Source organism: Ixodes scapularis, unplaced genomic scaffold (assembly GCF_016920785.2).
Source record: "Ixodes scapularis isolate PalLabHiFi unplaced genomic scaffold, ASM1692078v2 PGA_scaffold2__306_contigs__length_199485367, whole genome shotgun sequence".
Classification (NCBI taxonomy): Eukaryota; Metazoa; Arthropoda; class Arachnida; order Ixodida; family Ixodidae; genus Ixodes; species Ixodes scapularis.
In genome coordinates this window covers 6,742,554-6,765,429 of record NW_024609857.1, presented here as the reverse complement: position 1 = coordinate 6,765,429, position 22,876 = coordinate 6,742,554, and the positions used below count along the sequence as shown (strand labels likewise).

The window sequence follows — 22,876 nt, the reverse complement described above, 5'->3', positions numbered from 1 at the left end:
GACAGAGCAGCACCACTGCTCTGCCTTAGGGTGCGTAAAGTCGGTTCTAAATAATGACTCCATGGAGCCGACGTCGTACGGCAAAGCCCTCATAACGACGACAAGCTAGCTCAATTTGAGTGAAGGTTTGTTGTCGCTTTTCTCTTTGGAAGGTCCTACATTATCCAATGTTTTGCCAACATAACTTAGTTCAAGTCACTGCAAACGATTAAGGAGAGTTTAAAAAAAATACAAGATGGACTTCTTTTTCAATATTGGAATATAATTTTGCCGCATTTCTGCATTATTAACAAAACTAAAACAATGGCTAAGCATATCTGTGTTATATAGCGGTAAAATGCATTTAAAGATAGATTTTTATGTACTTTGCACCTTTTTATATGAAGTGGTTTCTTGGTAAAGAATTTGAGAACATGTCTCCAAAAAATGTTTACCTGAGATGTATCAGTGCTTTTTTTTTTTTTCATATAAACATTTATTTGTAATTCTTTATATTCTGCGTACATGTTGTAAAGGTTTCATAAAATAAATAGAAAAAAGTATTACTATGGTACGTGCTTCGGTGTGAAATTGGCGCCTCTGCAAAGTACCATAGTGAAACCTTTGGCAATCTCCATGCCTCGAGCTTCGAAATTTTATATCTCCGGAAGAAAATTAGCTACGGTGTTCACATATAGCTGAATGCTTCTCCCAAGAACATGGCTTTTAAAGAAACATAACCCAGACCATCATTGCATAAACTGATGTGTGAACTGACTCACCCTACTGCAAACCGAAAGGATCAGCAAAACTGCTAAAACCATGTGCTCTAAATATTTCAAAACTTCCAAACCTTCATTTCCATGCAGCCCCATCCACATAGTGTGCCACAGAAGCAGAATTTGCATTGGATCAACAACATAATCACAAGGTAAGTGAGTGACATGAACAGACTTGTGAGCATGCAGTGCACTCGCCATTCCCACTTCTTCTCTTCGGAGTTTTAACATTTTTTGTGTCTTTTTGGCATTACTGCCATTCGTGAGGTTTCACGATTGGCCAAGGATTGGCCGAGCTAACAGGGCAGATTTCTAGAGCCCTGCATATCCGCGAATTATCCGCGGATATCCCCAGTAATTGGGCGGATGCGGATAAAAATTAGAACCGACGTTTCATCTACAGATCGTTTCGTCGACATGCGACGTCTGATCGAAAGCTTCTCGTGTTCGTTTCATTGAAAACCTGAGACCTTTCGTCTCGCATAACCCTGCTATTTTCGTAACAAACTTTTTGCGTCTCCCCTGGATTACAGGGGGGAGGGGGACATGGTTTGGTTAAGCTCGCCTTAGTGAATTGCGCGCTAGCTTTTAGCGGCTTAGTGAAGAAATGTGTTTTCGACAAAACACCGCAGGGGCATGTCCCCACAAAATGTACAGGTCCGACGAACCGTGTGTCCATGAAATGTATGTTCATGAAAAGTTGTCCCCGAAACGTATTTCCACAAAACGCATTTTGAAAAAACGATAGGGATCCTAAGAAAGATTGGATTCTCACTGAAGATTGCTTTAGTTAGTGCGTTTCCTCTTGTCAAAACTGCCATCTATAGAAACAGTAAATATTGCAGGGCATCAATCGTCCCGAGAAAGCTAGTATATTGGCAGGGAAAGAGCGGAAACTTTTTCCAGGCAAAGAAAACCTCAAATGTACAAGTCACAAGAAAGTAGAAGAAACGTTCCCCTCTCCGCAAAGAGTAGTGTGGTCATGATTCCAAAAACAACAGGAGTGCCTCGACAGCGAGCGCGACCCTGTGGCGCCACGGTTTGTAAAGTTTCAATATCAACAGCGCACGCACATAGGCAGCCCGTAAACTGCCTGTGTATTTCTTTTTTTCTATGCTTAGAAATCTAGCCAAAAAGTCTGGTAGTTCATATTCGTCCAACTACGACGGCAGGGCGTTGTAGCTGGACGATTATGAATCTCTATTACTTTTTAATTGTTTGATGCAACTAAAATCTCATAATTTAGTATGCCCTATTTAACTTTTATGTTTCGAAAGTACACGTCAACATAAAATAGATATTACAAAGAAAAAAAAATATATATATATATATGTGTATATATATATATATATATATATATATATATATATATATATATATATATATATATATATATATATATATATATAATTTTTGCGGTTTTCAGGGCAGAGCTTCGCGGACTCCTAGGACGATCACATAGCTGACATCATTTTTCCTTCAACGAGCAGTTTCTCGAAAAGGTTGATCGCTTTTAATATAAATACAATGAAACTGACAATGACAAAATGGCATCCCCTTTGAATGCTGTCCCAAAGATTTCTTTGTACAAAAATAAGCAAATAGCTTAAAGGAGCTGTGCAACAATTTTAACGTTAAAGGAATTGGCATCTTCTGCTTTTGATATTGTTCACCTTGTCACAAATGACAGAAAACATAACTCCTTTCATCGAAATGTTGAGATACCGCCGCGTAATAGCAAGGCAAAACTTAGAAGATTCCCCGACCTGCAGCCGCGAGCGGCGGCCATGAGAAACTCGCGGCGTGACATCAATGGGGAATCTTGTAGAAAGATAGCAAGTTGTGCGAATGCCTGCTCGATAAAAGGTAGCTTTTCTATAAATCTTGTCGTTCCAACATATATATAAATGCGTCAAAAACCTTGGTATCATCGACAAAACTTGTATTATACGAAGTTTTAGTGGCGCCATCTATCCTAGGTCCACAAAGCCGTCAGCTCTCTCTGCTATGGTGTACTCTCTGCTACCGCGAACAGCCGCCAGAAGCCAGAGGGGGAGGGGGAGAGGGCCGGACGGGTATGGCCGGACCAGCCGGACCCGGATGAGACTTTCCTCCTTTCACCATATTGTTCGCGCGGCGCCCACCAGCACGTGGTCACGCGGTCGCGAGCGAATGAGTTCTCGCTGCTCACTGATGGCTCTAAAGAGAGAACTTTTCCGGAACCCCGCGCCTACCCCATCAACGTCACTGCGCACGTGACCCGGAAGACGACGTACGAGTTGAGAGGCGCCAAAAACCTGGATCTTTTTAATTTTTTTAAATAAAAACTTAAGTATCCAGGCAAAATCTGTTTTCTGTAGTTCACTTCAGAAGTGTCCGGCATCAACTTCCACAATAATTTAAGCAAAGCCCTGAAATTGTTGCACAGCTTCTTTGAAACATGCTATATTTTTTTTCATTCGTGCTTGATGTTACGATATACAATAAATGCCTGGATTATGAGTTGGATGCGGTTCCACATTTTGCGGATGCTGTTCGGATACGGATACAAAATCTGCGGATGCAGATCGGATGCGGATAATCAAACCGTTATACGCCCATCTCCACCAGTCATTTATGTGCAAAAACTACATTACTATTTCATTATGTTTTGTCATCTCAATAACCTATGGTAAAGCTGCGTACAAACTACAATTTGGGATGCGTCCATACTTTGTCTCTATTTCAGAGCTACCGACCCCAACAGCTGGTTCCAGACCGCATTGGCCGTCAGCATGGTTGCCTGGACAACTTGGCTGCCGAACAAGAAAATCTCCGTGGCTTAAAACTTTCGCAGCACCCTTCCAAGATGCATGCCTGTCTCACCACAGCTTTACTTCAGTGTACCGGTGCTGCCGCAGTCTAAAGATATACGAATGCCTGACCGCCAACCCTCGGCTGCTTCGGAGAGCGATGAGGAATAAAGTGACTAATGGTATGGGCACAGAAATCTTCAAAAGATGTATGAGCTAATTTTCTTCACCACAGTAAAGACGAATGGTGGTCTGGCATTCATTTTTCTCTTGACCTCGACAGTAAATGAACCCCCTTTATTTGCGAAGTGAAAAACAATTTTGGGTTTCTCGGCATATTGATGAAGGTATTACCGTAAAATACCGGGGGAGCGCCCACCCTGATTTTTGCTGAAAACTGGGTTGATCTAGACATGGTTGCTTGTCCGGTCAAAATAAGTGCTTAACGTATAATATGCAGAATTCTCAAGTTTTGGAAATTTTAATTAGTTGGTGCTTGAACGAAGTGCGCACTATTGGGGTATTTTACGGTATACAACTGTTACAGTGCTTGTAAGCAAACCAAAGCCATGGACAATACATTGTTTAAGCAATTGTTTTTAGTTGCCATCTTAGAGGAAAAGTAATACTATGATGCTGCATCGATAGCTTAGTACCTTTTAACCCAAAACGACAGCTTGCCCTATCACAGCTTGCCTCGATAAACCAGCTAGTGTTTGTCATCCTGATGCCATTCAAAAATACTGCACCTAGTATATTTTAGGTATACTGCACCTTATACCACTGCTGTAAAATGTCCCTTATTTTGATGTAGTAATAAAGTCACCACTGCAAGGATAAATACATTGTCAAAGACAATGACTTTACTTTTCTTTGAACTCACTCGGGCTCAGCGTCATACTGTATTTTCAGCAAGTGACGCGTCCACAACGCCAGAGCCAGGAAAAGCCTGTCCTCGTCGCAGGGCGCTTCCAAGGCCTTGACACTCACAAAATCCTCGCTCTCACACAGTTGCTTCACTCCATCCAGTAAGTTAATGGGAAGCTTTATTATTGCAGACTCCTAGAAAAAAAGAAAACCAGCAAAAAAAAGAAAAAGAGGAATGTCAGCGCTTGCTAAGAAAAAACGGACGCAAAGTGACGACATCTAGGATCTTACCTCTTCGTGCTGCGCGTCAGAGCTGCTCATCATGTGTTCTTCTCTCTTGTTATATACGGACGTCACAAGAAGTGCATTATCTGAGGTAAAAAAAGAAGGGAAAATATGTTTTTTCTGGTAGCTTGCACCGCATCCCTTCAACACGTGTGCAGTGTGGTACAGGTATTTTGTAGAGCACAGAAGAACCTCTCCACAGTAAGGCCCAACAACCCACGTTGAGATGCGCATCACATGACCCAATTGAAACCAAAACAAAACCAAAACGTCACATCAGCTTCTTTATAAAGTGAGGCAAATACATAAAATGCACACAACATTCATTATAAACATTTAACACAAAATATAATTAACTTCTCTTTTTTTATTTTTTAGAGTAAAGAAACGACAGTGAAAATGTTTCACTCGAATTCAAGCAAGAGAGACATAATGAAAGACTTATCGGCAACGACATCACAAAGCCTATGCTTGCCGAGCGTGGGCTTCTGCGACGTGCCGCAATCATTTTTGCGCAAGCTCTGGCACCGAATCCTACCTTTTCCTACAATATTTGCTGCTACGACACTTTCTAGATACCTCCCTCAATCTTCTGCAATAGTAAGTGCTTTGCTGGCGTTGGCCTTTGGCAGCAATGTGGCGGACACTGCCATCTCCAGCTCTTTTGGGGCAAACCCCCACCAGTCAAACGTGGTAGGCCAGCTCAGATGAACTCAACGATTGTTAGCAGCTTGATGGGAGTTGGCACTGCCATGTAACACTGCTCGTGAATAGTCATTGGCTAAATTATTGTTGAAATGGCCCGTGTAACAGGGGTATTAGTCGTGTCTGCCAGAGGTTCAACATAGAGGAGCTGTAAACCTCAAAAGTAGGGGAAAAAAAGAAATGAAACAGCTAATGGCGGTTTTTCGTCTCCTGATATGCTTGGAACCATCCCGGCAAAATAATCACACGCAAGGGAGAGAAACGTCATCCGGTTCCTCGACTGCTACCTTTTGTTTCACCACCGTCATTCTAAAGGCCCATTCACACAGGAGCATTTTCTTTGCTTTTTCTACGTTACATTACGAGCAGTGCTGCCAATTTAGCGATTTTCTGATTTGTCTAATGGGAAAAATTGCCGTGTTGCAGTTGGAGAGATTTTTAGCGGTTTTCAAGTCATGTTAGCATTTTTTATGGCGGTGTAAAATGTTTTGCAGTTTACACTTACCAACCGTAAGAAGCTTAATTAATTTCAGTGGTAAGTGAGAGCCATGGGGTCATTATTTGTGCTTACTCTCAACACAGTTCTCGTCAGTGACAATAACACTCATAACGCTATTGAGACATTATGGCGGCAAACACTGAAACATGCTTTAAACTATTTACACTGTCAAGGTACAAATTTATTTTCCAAGTCTGCAGATGACATATGGGCTCACTGAACTATGAGCTACAATTAGAAAAAAATTGGGTCTATAGGATTCTAACATTTGAGACTGGTTATTGGAAGTTCCAAACAACGTCAGAAAAGTCAGATACTTCTACTGGAAAATAGAACTTTTTGCACAGCATGTCAATATGGTCAGACACCACATATTGCACAAAAAATGAGAACTATAAAAATGTACATCGGCAAGTATGGCTAGACAAGGAGCCTGGTAACACCTGGTAACAGAAACGTTATGCAGTGGACATTGTTAATGTTGTGCATGGTTGCACTCAAAGCCAAACAGGAGAGCTTTCATCTAAGGGCTTTTTATCTAATGTATTATCTTTCCACTATTGTAGCAGTAAATAGTGTTAAAAAGTCATTCTTGCCCTGCACCTAACATTTAGTGGTTTCCCGGGATTCCTTTAGCGAGTTTTTAATTTTTGAGTTGACAACACTGGTTACAAGTCACCGAGATGTCTATGCTTCGCATGTCATATGCGAAGCTACTCCTTGAACTGGCTGCCACGCTTCGTACAAAGCACGGATGTGTCGGCGACTCTCGAAGTGAGCTGACGTAACATAACACAACACAGGTAAGCAAACGGTACTGTGTGAATGTGCCTTTAGAGTAGAGGTCTCCAAACCCCGGCCTCTGAGCCAAATCCGGTCCGTGGACGTCTTTCAACCGGCCTGTGACTGGCCACGGTCCTTCTAATTCCCGTGGCCCGCTTCTCACAAGCCCGCTGCAACCGGCACAGAAATAAAAGCCCCTAAAGAGACGGCGCCACAACGCACACCAACCGTGTGAACGGAGATACCAGAAGAAAATGAGAGAAAACTGCGTATCGTTAAGGCGTGCCCTCTCGCCGTATTACAGTCGACTCTCATTAATTCAAACTTTCTTAATTCAAACTTGCGGATAATTCAAACTAAGATGCAGGTCCCATCCTATGCCTCTTTATGGTAGGCAACTCCCGGTAATTCAAACTTTGCTTTATTCAAACAAATATTTGGTCCCCCTCAAGTCTGAATTAGTGAGATTCGACTGTATTCATTGAAAGTCGTCGTCACCAGAGCATCGTCATTCATAGTCCCCCGTTTCATATTTGTGGAACTACATATGTTAAAACTCCTTTGCATTCCCATGTATAATGCTTAGTGTCATGCGTCGTACCTCCACGGGTCCTAATCTACGATGAAGAGGCACCAAACGGGACCGGGACATTGCCTCCTGCTGTGATTGGTCAGCCGTGTGGAGCTGGCCAATTGCAGCAGGCAGCGATGTGGAAGTATTGCATATTGTCAGAATCAGTTACATCATTTTCATTAGTATTTAGCCCTTTTGGAGCATTCTAATGTTTCTATGAACTTTGGTTTGTATGCCTAGTGAATTCTCTGGGTTACAATTATTGTGTAACGTCATAATTACCTAAATATTTTATTTCAATATATTTTTACGTTTTTAATTCACAAGAGGACGTCCATAACCAAATGAGACCAGATTAGAAGTGTGTGTCACGCGCCGTCTGCACGTCGTCGTCCTCGGTGGGTACTGGCACATGCCTCAGCAGCACCGTTACGATATTATAGATGTATTTATCCCCCTTATATTCTTCTCTTACTTTCTACTCCAACTTCCAACTTTGTATTTAAATGCTTATCTAGGATTTCTTTTTTGTTTTTCCTCATTTATATTTACTTACCGTAATATTCCAGGAGATGTCCCACCCCCGAAAGATAAGCCACCCATATTTTTGGCACGATTTGCTATTTTTTCAAGAACACCGAAAAATAGTCCACTTCTAGTAATTGCAGGGCCCTGGCAAGACCTCAGCAGAAATGGTGTTACTTGGCCATAGCTGGAGATTAAGCGAAGTCAAATTTGGTCAGTCACTCCTCCCTACGATCGCAAGTTTTGCAAGTCACAGTCGCTCCTCCCACGTCTTTCTACATTAGCGGAGTACACGCTAGAGGGGAGGTCTCCTCATCTCCATCCAGAGTTCGCTCTGCCGAAGGGGAGAGATATGGAAGGAGCTTCCACTTCACTTTTAACCATTCACCGACTATAGCATTTTTCAACGTCTTTCTAATCACGCACCAAAAGTTAACCCACTCCTTATTTTCAGCCTATTTGCTTTCGATTTTAGGTGGGCTATCCCTCGGTATATTACGGTGCTTATTTTCCGACCCTCGAAACAGCAAAAAATCCCTGATCCGGTCCCCGCTTTAGAGCGATTACAGTAGCAGTATACCTCCAAGACTTTAGGAACTCTTTGCAGCATTGCCTTTCATGTGACACAAAGGTGAAGCCCACGGGTAGGGGAAGGAGAGTGCCTGTTCAGGACGCACGCACCTTCCTCGTCCTCATCCGAGTACTCCGTGAGGTAGGTGCAGTGGTCCGGGTAGGCCAGCTTCACCCTGTCGTTCAGGTGGGGAACGTCCCCGTAAGGGCGCATAGAGGTGTTCCTTCGGTCGAAGCCAAACGGGGGAAGCCGGGAGAACATGAAGTCCCGCACCATCTCCTCGGGCGACGGCATTTCGTCTGGCATCTGCTTGACGTGCTCCAGGACGGAGCTGAGCGCTGTCACCACCGTTTCCTGCGCGTAAGACCGAGAGAATACGAGGCAAAGCGATCAGCCAGGACAAGTTTGAACACAAACACTTGTTTATGCACAGTCGCAGACGATATGAAGAAGCCCGGGCGAGTGCCTGGCTCCGAAGACCTCCAGTACTATTTAATTATTCTTGTAATTTTTATAACTCTTGGACTCAGCAATGTTATTATTATTCTCGTTTTCTTTTCCTTTTTTTTTTGTTTTCTATTTTCTTTTTTTCTAGTCTTCTTTCCTTTTCCTTGTCTTTTACCTACCCTCCTTTTGCCTTGTCTTTCACTTTTTTTTTCTCTTGTTTGTTGGGCTTGCATTCTATTCCTTGGGTCAAGGAAGAGGAAGTTTGACAAAATACAGATGAGCTGAAAGTTCAGAGCTGTGCGAGTGTATTGTTCGTGTGTTTGGATTTTTGACTAACTGTCTACCTGCACTGGTTCGTAAATATTTCAGTATTTCGCATTCAGTGCAAAGTGGACATAAAGCGTACCCGATTCTTAGAGAACACAAGGTTCAATGTTCCCATGCTCACCCTCTATGCCGCAAAGATTTATAATAAACCTTGGTGTACGAAAATGTAAAGACATTAGGATTAGCAAGAAAAAAAAACGTTAGGATGCAGGCGTGCTGGAGGAAGTTTACTATGATTTAAATGCCATGACTGGTCTTTTTACTTTCCACCCTAGTTTCAGAATAATTTACATCTTAGACCACAAAATGCTGTCTTAAGACTTATGCACCTCAGAGCTGTAAAGTAGTTAATTAAAAGTATTTAAGGTTCTGCAATAAGCTAAAATTTTGCACACAGCATGCTCCTGAGGTCACATTGAAATTCCATCAAATGTTACATACAGTAAAATCCCACAAGAAAGCCCACCCAAAACGAACAGGTAAATGATAAAACATGTGGGGCGGGCAATCTTTGTGGATGCGACAGCAAATTTTCATCAAAAATTAGCGATAAGCACTGGGGCACCAGCCCGAACTGATACTACCGCAGATCGTAGACAAGGCAAATTCGCGTCCCAGGGTGTGATAGACATGCGGGAATTTGCTACAAACTCCAGTCACGGGAATGGATACCGCAAATTGCGGACTCAATAGACTCGCGTTTCACGGTACGATAAACACGCAGGAAACAATTACAAACTCGTGTATCACGGTAACCAATGTTGCGCGCGTAGATTGCAAACAACAAATGCGGGAACCCTCTACGAATCTGCATGTCATGGGAACCGATACTGCGGATCGCAGCATGTTCACATGCCACGGTGCAATAAACATGCAAAAGCCCACTACAAACTCACTTGAAACATGTGCCACAAATAGTGTGGTTGACATAATTATATGTGATCTCCAACGGGAATCAGGGGGGAGGGGGGGGATGTCTGGAGGGCGTTCATAGGGGAGTTTCTGTAGTTACATTTCTGAAATAGCCTGTTACTCTGTCAAATTATTAACATAATAAATTACGTTGGAAAACACAGAAATCCACATTGATTTCATCCCAATATCAGCATAACATGCTTGTCACTGCCTCAAGCTCCGCCACAAGCGAGATTGCTGAACAAGACGCAACCTGCCAACACCTTTTTCGGCATTGGAAACTACATCGTTGGTCAGCAACTGCAACTTGCCTCAATGTCTGGGGTGTCTAGGAAAGTAACTGCAATGCCTGTGAGAAACCATAGCTGCAACTAGACAGATTTGCCAAACTGTGACCGTACCAATAACTTAATTTTACAACATAGAACACATAAATTGCAGCAACTGCAGTCTTAGTATTTTATAAGATTAACTTTTACAGCTCTGGCTTTGATGATTTGCCCGTCACGTCCAGGGCGCCAGACGGTTTTTGATAAAACGCTCGCTACACGAATTTGAGATAGGAAGGGAGAAATACCTTGGACAGTACGCAAGACGGGAGGAATCTGTTGGGCAGGCCCTTCCGCAGTTCAATGCAGGAATCCATTGCCGAGCTGATCAGGTCTGGGGCTATGTCCATGAGACAGTCGCCCACGGTTCTGGAAGGAAACATTATTGATTGGTACTTTGACTCCCAAAAAACCTGTTTAAAAATAACCTGTTATGGGCAGAACAATAGTTAGGCATAATCTTTGTACTATATACAAGATGAGAAGAATATGTTCTGCGGCTTCTCATAAAAATGCATCCCATACTGTTTCTGGTAGGTGCTGATGGTGATGTGGGTTGAGTGGCTGTCGGCCGACTCTGGCACATAGGCGTGGTGGATTGTTCCTCGTGGCATGTACAGAAAGTCTCCAGGCTGTTAGAACAGGAGGTATGATATACAAGTTAAAGGCCACATTTGTACAACAAAAAGTAAAAATCAATAGAGTCCAGACGTCTAGCAGGGATTAAAACAAAATCTGGAGCCGCTAGATAACTCAAATAATGAATGGTGAAAAGGAATTGGCTAGAAGTTGTGAGCACAGACTGACTGTATTTTAAAAGCTCATCTTTCACCCAGCTAGGAGGTGGCAAGCACTCCAATTGCCTCAAAGCAAAATATGCAATACTCATAGCTCTAGTAATACATTTTTTGTCCTCTGTACATGTGACTCTCTAACGTTTTTTTTCTTTTAACTGCTGTTACCCAGTGCACCTACAAAATATTCCTATGACAAGTTTTGAGCTCATAAAGATACATATTATAATGTTATGACAATCACAAATAAATTTCACATATAAAAGAAGCATAGAGCAGCATAGTAGTTAGTTCCTCGAAGCTACATATCAACTAACTTGCAGTGCTTTCAAAGCAAAAAGAGTGTTCTAAAGGGTTACCACACCTCCACTCCCCCTAAAAAGAACATTCCTGTAACCGCACATAACTTAGCAGTGCCAGTCGAAAAAAGCCCAATGTCAGCCCTATTTCTTTCATAGATAGTTACAGCACTGCAAAATCTGCTGCTGCATAGCTCTTTTTCCACAAACAAACACATGCGCAAACACAGTCCCCCAAGTTTAAAGTATGGCCCAAAATGTTAAGCATGAAATGTTACTCTCACCCTCAGTGTGAACTCGTGAGTGGGTTCCCCAATTTCCTCGGAAGTGAAGTCTTTGCTGTAGATACGGGCTAGTTCAGTCACCGGTTTGTGCAGCTTCCAGCATTTTTCCCCTTCCAATTGCACGATGAACACCTAGAAAAGTGCCCCATGTAGAAACTAAAAATGAACCGACAAAAGGACGATGACACAAAAAAAAAATTGGAAAGGGTGCAAAGCATCAAAACATGAACAGTCTTTTTTATACCACAAAAAATAAGGTATGAATAATTGAAAGCTCATACTGTGCCACAATGTAGCACTAGCAGTTGGCATAAGATGCCAAAGTTTCAAAGCTTGACGGTCATTGGGGCAAGAGGTTAGAAGAGAGGAGCCGTCGGACAGAAAAAGCAGATGGAGAGCATCTAATTTCCTTTGTATCGCTCAGGTGGCGCTACTCTCCGTGACAGGCAGATGTCTGCTTCTGTTGATCTCGTCTGGTTGGTGCCGCTCGTCATCGACAGTGGAACCATCTGGGAGATGCAATATAAAACAGGCGCACTTTGTCTGCTTCTGCTGCGGATAGCATCCACTCGTAAGCAAATTCAGTTCTTTGCCTCTAAGTTGTCACTCCGGAAACCTCATATCCAATAAAATCGGTTGTATCTTGTCCCTACTGCCGGCACTACATCATTGCAGGCTCTGCTTTTTAGGCAATGTGTGGCTTGTCTGGGTGGTGCGAAAAAGGCGGCTCTCTCTTCTCACTCGACGCCCCATAGATGGCAGCGGGGGCCTTGGTGTTCTACTTGCCTCCACATCGTCGTGGTGCGGGGCCAGGCCTTGAGAGCCGGCCGGCGTGATGTAGGCGTTGCAGCCGACGAGGCAGCCGAAGAAGCACTCCATCAGTTCCAGGACTTCCCAGAGGCTATCCTGACGAAGAAAGGAGAGATACGACTAAACAAAAGCAAGTAGCGACAGAGAGGCCGTTCAACATGAGGAAACCAGACCACAAAGGTTTACGTTCTGTGGTAGGCAGTGAAGCATTTTGAAAGGCACGATTGAGGCTATTTTATGTTGCATGCAAACAAAATGGATGTTTTGCACCTAAGTGTGCAGAGGTAGGTCTAGTCGTACCTACTAGTTTTACAAGGTACTGTATTTCTCATAATTTGTTGTTTTAAGATTTACTTCTGGACTTTTATTCTGATGCATATATTGTGTTCCAGTTATGCTTCCTGCACCACACAGTAGGCAGGGGGGTTGCTCATGGCCAAGGAAAAGTAAAGTATTTCCATTATTATTTTAAATTAGTATGTGGATCGAATATTGTTGCAGTAAAAACATTTTTTTGGGATGCAAAAGAAGGACTTGGAGCATAAAATTAACGAGAACACGAAAGAAATCACACTTGGTGCATAGATGCTCACCTATATGCTCAAAATTTATTTAGCTTATATCCGATATCAATCAGTTCTTTTCTCAGGGTTACTGCAAGACTGAATCTGAAACATTCCATGATTAGAAAAAGGTCACATCTGCGAGCAAAACCAGCTCTATCTGTAAATCTAGCACACAAATGACGAGAGTAGAGGCATTATGGGGATGATAACTGCCACTGGGCACAAACAATAACATTCTGTGACAGTTCAATGGAAGGTCAAAAACTGAGGTACTGGCTTATGGAAACGCGCATTCCTATCCAAGAAAATTGTGTGGGAGAAATTACGGACTCAACTGATTGGCATGGCTGTTCCCTCCTCCATCAGCGTACACAAGCTTTCGAGATAAAAGAGAAAGTTAAGCCCTACAATCTTTAGAAAACTGAGAACATGCCCCCCCCTTCCCCCTCAAAAAAAGCAAAAGAAAACATAACGCTATGCAGTGCATAACCCTTCTCACCTTCCATCGCTGGGGCTGATGAACCTGAAGAGTGGCCTTCCTCTCCTCGAAGTACTTGTTCAGCTTGGCGCTCTTGGCCGAATAACCCTCCGCATAGTCCGACCTTTTCCCGTCCTCATACTTGCAGGCAGACACGTCCTTGCCGAAGTACAGCTTGGTTTCCTTTGCAATAGAGAAGAAGGCGTCTTTGCTGAAGAGCTGAGGCCAGAATGCCCTCATGCCCGCACGGTCGTGGGCCACAAAGGGCTCTCGCTCCCAGTACTTCTCAGAGAACTCCTTGTACGAGAGCGGACTCAGCAGGAACTCCATGAATTCAAGGGGGGTTCCAAACTTGCGGGGAAGTGCAGTGGGAATGACCTCTTCATCGCTGCTGAAAAGCGAAGCACACTTAGTGAGCCGAGACGTAATCGTGACTACTACTGTCAAAGGGACTACCAGGGCCTCGGATGCTGTGTTTATCAGCGCTAGTCATTTTGCTTCGGCCGTGATTTGTTCATCTCTCTCAACAACTATACAATTCTGTAGTAAAAATGAATTGTGTTGTGCCTCTATACAATATGCGAGTGCTTCGCATTAAAAAGATTACTGATATTTCGAGGAAGCATAGGGGTCCCTCAACTCTGTTTTGACCGTGCCCATAGGCCATCGATCACCGGTAATTGATGGTTTCTAAGCGCCGTCAAAAAATTAAATTTAGTAAGGAGAAATATGTTCCAATATGTCGTGGTTAACCGAAGAACGCTACTTTCGGTTTCAAGGTATGTAAGTTTTATCACTAGATGGTGGGCTGTCTAAACTAGTCCCGGGAATGGTTGCACTTGTCTAACATGGCCAACATGGCCAATGGTCTTTGTAACAAATATGGTATTATTTACATAATTCAACTGTATAGTGGCATATTTATTGGATCTTGAGAGCTCTGGGGACACTTTATATTACGTTATAGGTAGGATTCCGTGTTTTCGGAGTTTATTTCTCGTGATATTCGGAGGGTATTCTTCTGAGTTTATCTTTTACTGGGGATTCATGGTTCATCAGAGTTTATTTTTGCTAGATTCCCAATTCTTTGAAATTCTGAACGAATTTTACAGCGTAAAACTAAGAAAAAAAAGATAATAATAATAAATTTCAAGAACAAAATAAATAAGGTTTGGAAACCATCACCTGTTGTCCCAAAGGAACCTCGACATGCTAAAAGGCAAAACCTTTTTGTTGGTAGTTCTAGATTTCAAAGGGAACAGAAGTGGAATCTCCTTGAGACCGCTGACCTTGTGCTCTTACAAAAGTTTAGTTGTAAAACTCTCTCTTTTTTGCTGTTTATTTTCTGGCTGTGACCTCGAAATTCGGAGGGGTTTCGGATAAATCCGAATTCATGGAAAATTTACTGGCGAGTGTTTTTCAAATTTATCCGAAAACACAGAACCCTAGTTATGGGCATTGCATCGCTTAACAGATGGTTGTCGGTAAGCATCACTACAATTTCCAAGGCTGTCCTGAGCCGGAGTGCATGTTTTATCTTCTCAACAAGGCGCACAAAATTTCTAAATATGAGGGAACTGCAATCAAGGCTATGACAAAACCATGGTAGAACACAAAGAAAGCATTCTGCTGTGGATGTGAAGTGCACTATCTGTGCTTCGGCACATACGTATTCCTTCGTTGAAGAGCACACGAGCTACGGAGGCTAACTCTATGACAAATGAAAAATGGACAATGTTAGTTAGAGTACACTAACATTCAGAAGTAACAGCCATGAGTGTGGGGCCCATTTTCTATACCAGGGGTTTTCAAACTTTTTAGTCTCGCGGAGCCCCAGGAAGCCTCAAAAACTGCCGCGGAACCCTCCCCTCCCCCCCCCCCCCCTCTATATTTGCCGACCGAGAAGAAACAGATGCACAATTGTAGGCAATTTTGCTTGAGTTGCTTCCCATATATCCCCATCATATCAATCGCGATGTCAGTACAAAGTGAGATGAAGGCGCTTTGCATAGTCCTGCCGTGCAGCCTGCAGCATCGGGGGAGGGGGGTTGCAATTTGAGTGTTCGCGGAACCCATGAGAACAGCTCGTGGAACCCGTGTGTTCCCCAGAACCCAGTTTGAGAACCCCTGTTCTATACCATTAAGAATTTTTTTATTTGTCGTTTAATTTGACTCAGCTGCAGAAGTTTCAGCACTCATACATATTCTGCACATACACTGCATTTTTAAGAAATAAAGATTTAAAACCTTTCACCGACATTATATTAGCCTCTGTTCCTTTTAAAAGAACAACTAATTGGCCACATTTTGATGGATAAATTTTTTCCATACGCAAGTTAGTTGGGAAAACAAAAGCGTTTGCACAGATACTTTGAAAATTGCTACTTTTCTCTATCAGGAAAGAGTTAAGGCACTGCCTCTATTCTTTTCTTCATTGCAATGTTCAGACTTTAAAGAGGAATCATCATACTAAAACCATAATATTTATATTGCTGGCGTTAAACGAATGTATCTACTCACTGAACACAGACACAATATACTATTCCAAATAAGCTTAGTAAAGAGCTCCCGGTATTCAAGACAAAGCTAACGAGAAATAATATTACAATAGACTGGCCACTCAGGACAGATAGAGGTGACAAGCTTCCGCTCTGGACGAAATGCAGAGAGGTTGCTAGCTGATACAGTGATGGAGACTTTGGAGCCTTTAGTGAGAAAAGCATAGAGTATTCACCATGCTTTCTACACCTACCCCCTACCTCCCTCCCTCACCCCACATTAATTATGACATATCATTGGTAATACTGGGTACACCGCCTGAACAGAAGAGTTCATGAACAGCAGGTTCTACTCGTGGAAGCTAGTGCCACCTCCCATTGTGGCATACCACTAATAGTTATGCCTCCTTTAGACAAGGAGCATATCCAATATTCCCCACAGTAAATTATAGGGTGCCCCCCCCTCAAAAAAAAAAAAATTTACAAGGATTTTTTCCACCGCAAAAGTGAACTAGTATGCCTTGCCAAATGCTCCATCTCCGCCCAAAAGTAGGGCTAGAGGTCCGAACCAGAGTACAAAGTTTCAGCACAAACCAACATCTCATTCAAAATCTATAAGTGATTTTCTGAAAATTTCAATGGAAAAATGGGGCCCATTTTTTTCCTGTTTTTGGTTTCTGGTGCCATAGAGCTCCATGCATTCGAAAACTCTGTCGGCCACCATTTTCCCATTGAAATTTTCACAAAATCACTTACAATTTTTGAATTCTGTTATTTTGTGTTCAGAAACCTGCTATACAGAACGTGGTAATGTTTTCAGATTGCCTTTATACAAATGTTTCTTAATGAATCGCTCCAAAAGCCAAGGAGGTGGTGTATCAATATTGATTAAGGAAAGCATTGATTGCGAGTTGCTGACAAGGTTTAGTGTCCTCACTAAAGACTATGAAGCCTTAACACTGCAAACTAAGCACAATACTGTCTCTGCTATTTTGATGACTCAAATGAAAATAAGTTGAATATTGTATGTGATGGCGATTTTAATGTAAACATGTTAAACATACTGCTTCAAAGAGAGAACTGGAAAACTTGATAGTTGTAAATGGTTGTCGTAGTGTGATCACTACGTCAACATGAGTAAATGTTATTTCAGAAACCTCGATTGGTTGATTTATATAAAATTATGAGGAAAACAGTGCGAGATCTGGAGTTATAAGTTATGACCTTTGTGATCATTTTCCGACTTTTTATGTGTATCAAAATGAAAAATACAAACAAAAAAGCGCCAATTACTTCTGTGAGGGGTGTGCAGAAATTGTATTTAGTAATACAAATTGGGATGGTATTTTTGTAAAAGAGGATCCTAATGAGGCGTAAATTTCTTTTTTAGAACTATTTCAAAATCTTTATAAACAAAATCTTCCTTATAAATTATTTAAAGAGAAAAAAACACATTCGAAAGCCATGGATAACAATTGATTTACTCGGTAGAATAAACATAAAAAACATGCTTTATAAAAAGTTTGCGAAAACAAAAGATTCCAATGATTTTCAGACTTTTAAGTTTTACCGCAATCAACTGACAAATGACCTGAGAAAAGTTAGGGAGAGTCATCCTCATGAATCTTTTAGGTCTTCAGTGGGGCGTTCTAATCTCATGCGGAAGAATATAAATTTTGTTACGGAGCATGGAAGACATACGAGTTACGTAGAAGGCGTTCTTTCTGCAGGGATGACATTAGTGGGCGTGTCTTTAGCTAATGCATTTAATGACCATTTTATTAATTTACCACAATTTAACTGTAGTGAATCCCTCATGCAAAAATATTTGCATAAATAAGGATTCCATTATTTTAGGTCCAGTAACCGATTCTGAGATTTTTACTGTTTCAATTGAATTTAAAAACAGCAACAGTTGCGATGCTTATAACGCGCAGATCCGGCCTGTAAAGTATGTTTTAACCTTAATGACCCCTTGTCTGACTTACATCTTTATTTATGTCTCTCGACTGAGGTTTTCCCACATCTCATGCAAAAGCGCTAAAGTTTCTGTAATATACAAAAAGGGCGATAAAAACAAACTAGGAAATTACAGACACCTTTATATTCTTCCATTTTTTTTTCCATGAGTTTATAGAAACTTATTCGTATACAACTTTATAACTTTTTACATAAATTTCAAATACTCAAAAATGCTCAATTTGGACTTGGGAAGAATCGTTCGACAGAACTTGCATTGCTTGTACAAAAATTATTTATTTTACGGTGTTTTGACAAAAACAAAAATATGGCATTAGGCACATTCATTGATTTCGCTAAGGCATTTGATTATTTATATAATAACTTATTGATAAAAAAACTTTATATTTACGGTATTCGGGGTGTAGCACTTCTGCTGCTCCAGTCATATCTGGCAAATTATAAACAACATGTTTATTTAAATGTGCACTTGTCTACCACAATGGTGCGCCACAAGGGAGCATTTAGGCGCCTTTGCCCCAAAATGCTCCCTTGTATTAATATTACATTAATATTGTTGACATAGATTCACGACCTAAATTTTTAATATATGCGGATGACACGAGCCTTTCATTACCAGCTAAAACTGATGATCTAATTAACTATTCAAACAAGACTTTAACAGTACTGCAAAATTAGACTTCACACAATGGGCTCAAAATCAATACAACTAAAACAAAGGCAATTCTCTTTCGGCCCAAGAATAAAAAAATGTCTTCACTACAGAGAGCCTTACCTTAAACACAAATATCATTGATATAGTAGAGAATTTCAAGACTCTTGGTGTCATTTTTAATCAGTACATGGCCTGAGACAGTCATAGAAACTATTTACTCCCTAAATTGTCCAGGGTCATTGAACTCAACAGTTATATTTTACCTACTAAAGTAAAGCTACTTGTATATCAAAGCCTATTCATTTCACACATGAATTACTGCCATTTGGTATGGGGCACAACCACTAGCTCGAATTCAGGAAAATACTTTTATTGCAAAAGAAATTTGGTTGCCTCATTGAGAATGCATCATACACTTCCAATACCCAAGCCTTATTTACAAAATATAATTTATTCTGTGTTTTCAATATATACAAATAAAAATGTATGGTCTCTTTTACGTAAGAAAACAAATGAGAATACCTTAGCAAACCTGCCCGAGCTAAAAAATCATTTAGTAACCCATTCAACTGATTAGGAGGAGCAAGCATTGGACTGTGCCATTTGGTCATAACAATTGTTTTATGCAGTCACTAAAATATCCATATAATGTCTATAAATTAATTTATCAGAAAGAATAAACAAAAAGACAATCAAGACGAGACATCTTTCGTAATTTTCACAACAACAAATATTTAAGGAGAGGCTGGTGGTGAAAGGACCCGAGGAGGAACAGGGAAGGAGGAGGAGGAGGTGGGTGGTGCTGTGTTATCACACCCGGTTCCCCCTCCCTTCCTCCCCTCCCAAAGTGAAAGGGAGGAGAGGAGCAGAGAGGGAAAGGGAACTGTGGTCAAACAGGATTCTTTCCGTTCGTCTCCGGTCTTAACGATGTGCAACCTAAGCCAGCTCGTCTGCTTACTGGCTTTATCATCTATAGGACAGAGGCTGGGGGAAATAACTGGCGAGGGCAAGAGAGCGTGGTCACCTGGTGGAGGGCGCACGGGTTGTCAAGGACATCAACTGCGGCTGGCCGCAGATACTCGACATGTCCCTCTAAAAGGGAAAGCAAGGGCGCAGAAATATTGCGCGGAGATTTATAACGGCTGGTCTTGTCCGTCTTTTTGTTTATTCTTTCTGATAATTTAATCCTTACCAACACACTCACCATAACTTTAACGTCTATAAGAATGCAAGATTCTCTGGAATTGAATTAAGTTAATATTTCTTCTGTTTTACAGGTTAAGTTGTATTTTGTATTTTGATATATCTTGTGCTGTTGCTATGTTCTATTTTTTTTCCTGTATGAAACTGTAAGGGAGCAAGGGGCTTCGTCAAGCTGTTTCACACATTTTTTGGCTTGTTTCTGTCATTAATGTATTTTAAATGGAAAAGAGATTATTATTATTATAACGGTTTGAGCTGAAGCTTTGGCACCTGGTTTGGATTGCTAGTGCAACCTTTGGGTGGAGAATGAGCGTTCGGCAAAGTATAATTTACTTTTGCAGTGGGAAAAACCCTGCAAATGTTTTCTGGGGACACCTTGTACTTATTAGCAGAAATGTTCTATCTTGAAGGATGCAAGACATCCTTTCTGGAAGCTTTGCTTTCAGTAAAGATGGCTTGCTTTTTAATGAACTAGCTTTTTAAAAAGAATAAAAAAAACTAAATCGAGGCTTTATTAAAGGAAAAAAAAAAGCCACAAGGGAGGCACAATTGCTAAAAAAATGTAGAGTTAGCATGTATTATTTTAAGGGGACGGTTCTGCATATTTAAAAAGAGCTGGTCAAAATAGAGTGACATCGCCAATCCCATCAGTAGAGAACAGTAGAGTCGGTCACACCATTACCGGTTCCTCTCCCAGTTGTCCATCAAGCTGTTTACTCTTGCCACACTCCTTTGTTTCCTCTCCTCCCCCTTGTCCTCCACCTCTTCTTATAACTGGCTTACCCGCTTCGGTGAAGGAGGTGACGTCGGTGACTTCAATGCAAAACTGGTTGCCAGGTGTGGCCCTCTATTCCTTTCTTCATATTTTAACATAGTTTCAAGAAACCTTTCCACAGAATTTACCAGACACATATACATATTTAAGCACTCTGTCACCGTTATGACTGCCACACACCGACACGAATCCTCAGTTAGGCACCCTTCTGTAGGATCCTTTGAAACAAGCTACGAGGGCGCACTTGACACAGCACGGAAGGGATCGTTCCACCTCCAAAGCCTCAAAAAAGGTAACGCCAGAAAAGTGACAATGAGACACCTTCTATCTTTTATTCACACTTCAAAAGAAATAGACAGAACAAAACCCGACAATTCGGTAATGCTGCAGAAGGATGCTTTTGGCCCGACCAACTATACGGCTCATTGGCAGGCCCCAAAAGAAAAGCGTGTGGAACCACAGACACACACCCCAGAAGAACCTGTCAGTCCCCTCCTCCATCCTCACTGATCTGCCTGTGCCACTGGAAGTCCTCGAATACCAGATTGGTGCTCATCTCTCTGCTGAGCTGCTTCTTCAGCTTGGACCTGTCCAGGATCCTCTTCTCCTGCAACTTGGGGTACACGTCCTCGGGCTCGGGCTTGGCCAGCTTGAATGGCACGTCGGCGATCAGGTCGCCGGACATGGGCCCCAGGTAGAGCTGGACGCGCAGGACGTACGAGATAATGATGCCGATGGCGTCCTCGTGGTTCAGCGTCGACGACGCCAGGCACGCATCCGTCTCCTTGAGCAGGCCGTCGAGCGCGATGCCGCGCCGGTCCCGGTTCTCCGCGGCCAGGGGCAGCAGGTGGAAGACCTTGGAGAAGGAGGCCCCCGGCAGCACAGGGCAGTTCTCCCGGCACTCAACGGACGCCACCACCTTGCTGTAGTGGCCGTGCACCAGCGTCACCTCCGTATTCTGCAGGACGAGAATCTTGATGTTTTTGACGCTCTTCTTGGAGTAGTTGGACACCGACACTTGGGCGTTAATCTTGTCGTCGTTGAAGTACACCTCCTTGTCGAGCACCACCTCGAGCTCTACCTTGCCCGCGCTCAGCATGAACCCCTTGCTGACGACGGTGGTCGGCTGGCGCTCCCGCTGCGTGAGCGGCGCGTACTGGATCTTGCGGATGGCCATGTTGACGGTGCTGCGCCTGTGAGCCTTCTGCTGCTCGTCCTCGGCCACGTACACGCGGAGTTCGTACTCGACTCCCAGCGGCCTGCCGCGGTCGTTTGGGCCCGGCTGCAGTGTCACCGACATGGGTGCGTTCGTGGGAAGGTTGAAGCTGAACGCGTACGCCCCGCTGCCCAGCTTGCGGAGCAGCCGCTGCTGCAGGTCCGAGATCTGGGTGATCTGGTTGCGCTCGGGGACAATCTGGTCGTGCGCCAGGAACAGCTGCCGGTAGAAGTGCAGGCCCATGACTTCATCCTCTTCTCGGCCGTATCGGAAGGTGGTGATCACTTGGCCGAATACCTTACGGCCCTTCAAGTAGTCTGGGTCGAGCACCACGACACCTTCGACCGCGTCGCACACGTCGCCTCGTTGAGCGAAGTCCCGCTTTCCGATGTAGACGGTCACCTTTCCGTTGGGCGACGTCTTCTTGAACACCTTCACGGCCACGATGAGGCACAGGAGCACGAGGTACGCCATGGTGGGGCGTCACGGCGGACGAACGCGAGCGGTGGAAAGCGAGCACTGCGGCGGCTCGCGCCGGCGCTATTTATGCGTTTCCGCGATGCCGCATCGTGGGCCGATGCGGGAGTAATGAGATCAGGGGCCGAAACCGCGCAAGCACCGGGGATTTTCCTAATCCGTGCGCCGGTACGGCTTCGGTGCCCGACTCTGCAGTCGGACAGACAAGCATCGAGAGCGGACATATGTCAAGCGTGCTTATTCCGGTTCGCTTACCTTGTGTCGTGATCCGAAGTCTTCCTTTTCTTATACGTTGCTCCTGCTTTTGGAGCTTTTGGAACTTTACTGCGTTTGCTGTTCATAGCTTCCTTTAGATATACCCGAATCAACTTATGCCAAAATTTCCCGTCCAAATCTCCAAGTCATAACTTCACATATGCGCACATGCAGCGGGCGAGGCGAGTAGCAGGAGGATTGGATTGGAT

General features: G+C 43.0%; 3 protein-coding genes across 5 annotated transcripts in view; 1 reads left to right on the top strand and 2 right to left on the bottom strand.

Moving 5' to 3' along the window:
* Positions 1-4,393, top strand: part of LOC115326378 — a 15,517-nt gene extending 11,124 nt beyond the window's left edge. Inside the window, exons 3-4 of the mRNA XM_029987237.3 lie at positions 849-910; positions 3,487-4,393. Coding sequence (XP_029843097.3) covers positions 849-910; positions 3,487-3,583 — 159 coding nt within the window. The 3' untranslated portion in view covers positions 3,584-4,393. The remainder of the gene's footprint in view (positions 1-848; positions 911-3,486) is intronic.
* On the bottom strand, positions 4,392-22,876 carry LOC115308175 (ribosomal oxygenase 2). Of its 3 annotated transcripts, XM_029987234.4 has the most exons (10): positions 22,668-22,865; positions 18,478-18,516; positions 13,630-13,999; positions 12,541-12,660; positions 11,755-11,886; positions 10,903-11,009; positions 10,626-10,746; positions 8,470-8,713; positions 4,709-4,788; positions 4,392-4,612 (listed from the first exon to the last, which is right to left on the bottom strand). In XM_029987234.4, the coding sequence occupies exons 1-10, from the start codon at positions 22,751-22,753 to the stop codon at positions 4,430-4,432; spliced, it is 1,482 nt and encodes a 493-aa protein (XP_029843094.2). In that variant the 5' UTR covers positions 22,754-22,865; the 3' UTR covers positions 4,392-4,429. The 3 variants fall into 3 exon arrangements, with proteins under 3 accessions (XP_029843094.2, XP_029843095.2, XP_029843096.2); XM_029987235.3 differs by lacking the exon at positions 18,478-18,516 and having other exon boundaries at positions 22,668-22,876; XM_029987236.4 differs by lacking the exon at positions 18,478-18,516 and having other exon boundaries at positions 13,630-13,996; positions 22,668-22,868.
* On the bottom strand, positions 21,027-22,649 carry LOC8053768 (arrestin, lateral eye). Its single transcript, XM_002434864.5, has one exon. The coding sequence runs from the start codon at positions 22,407-22,409 to the stop codon at positions 21,204-21,206; it is 1,206 nt and encodes a 401-aa protein (XP_002434909.1). The 5' UTR covers positions 22,410-22,649; the 3' UTR covers positions 21,027-21,203.

Coding starts and splice junctions, on each gene's coding strand:
- LOC8053768 (XM_002434864.5), bottom strand. CDS start 22,409: ATGGCGTACCTCGTGCTCCTGTGCCTCATCGTGGCCGTGAAGGTGTTC.
- LOC115308175 (XM_029987234.4), bottom strand. CDS start 22,753: ATGAACAGCAAACGCAGTAAAGTTCCAAAAGCTCCAAAAGCAGGAGCA. Junction 14,000..18,477: donor AGTGCTACACCCCGAATACC/GTAAATATAAAG, acceptor TTCGCTTTTCAG/CAGCGATGAAGAGGTCATTC. Junction 12,661..13,629: donor ATCAGCCCCAGCGATGGAAG/GTGAGAAGGGTT, acceptor TTTCTTCGTCAG/GATAGCCTCTGGGAAGTCCT.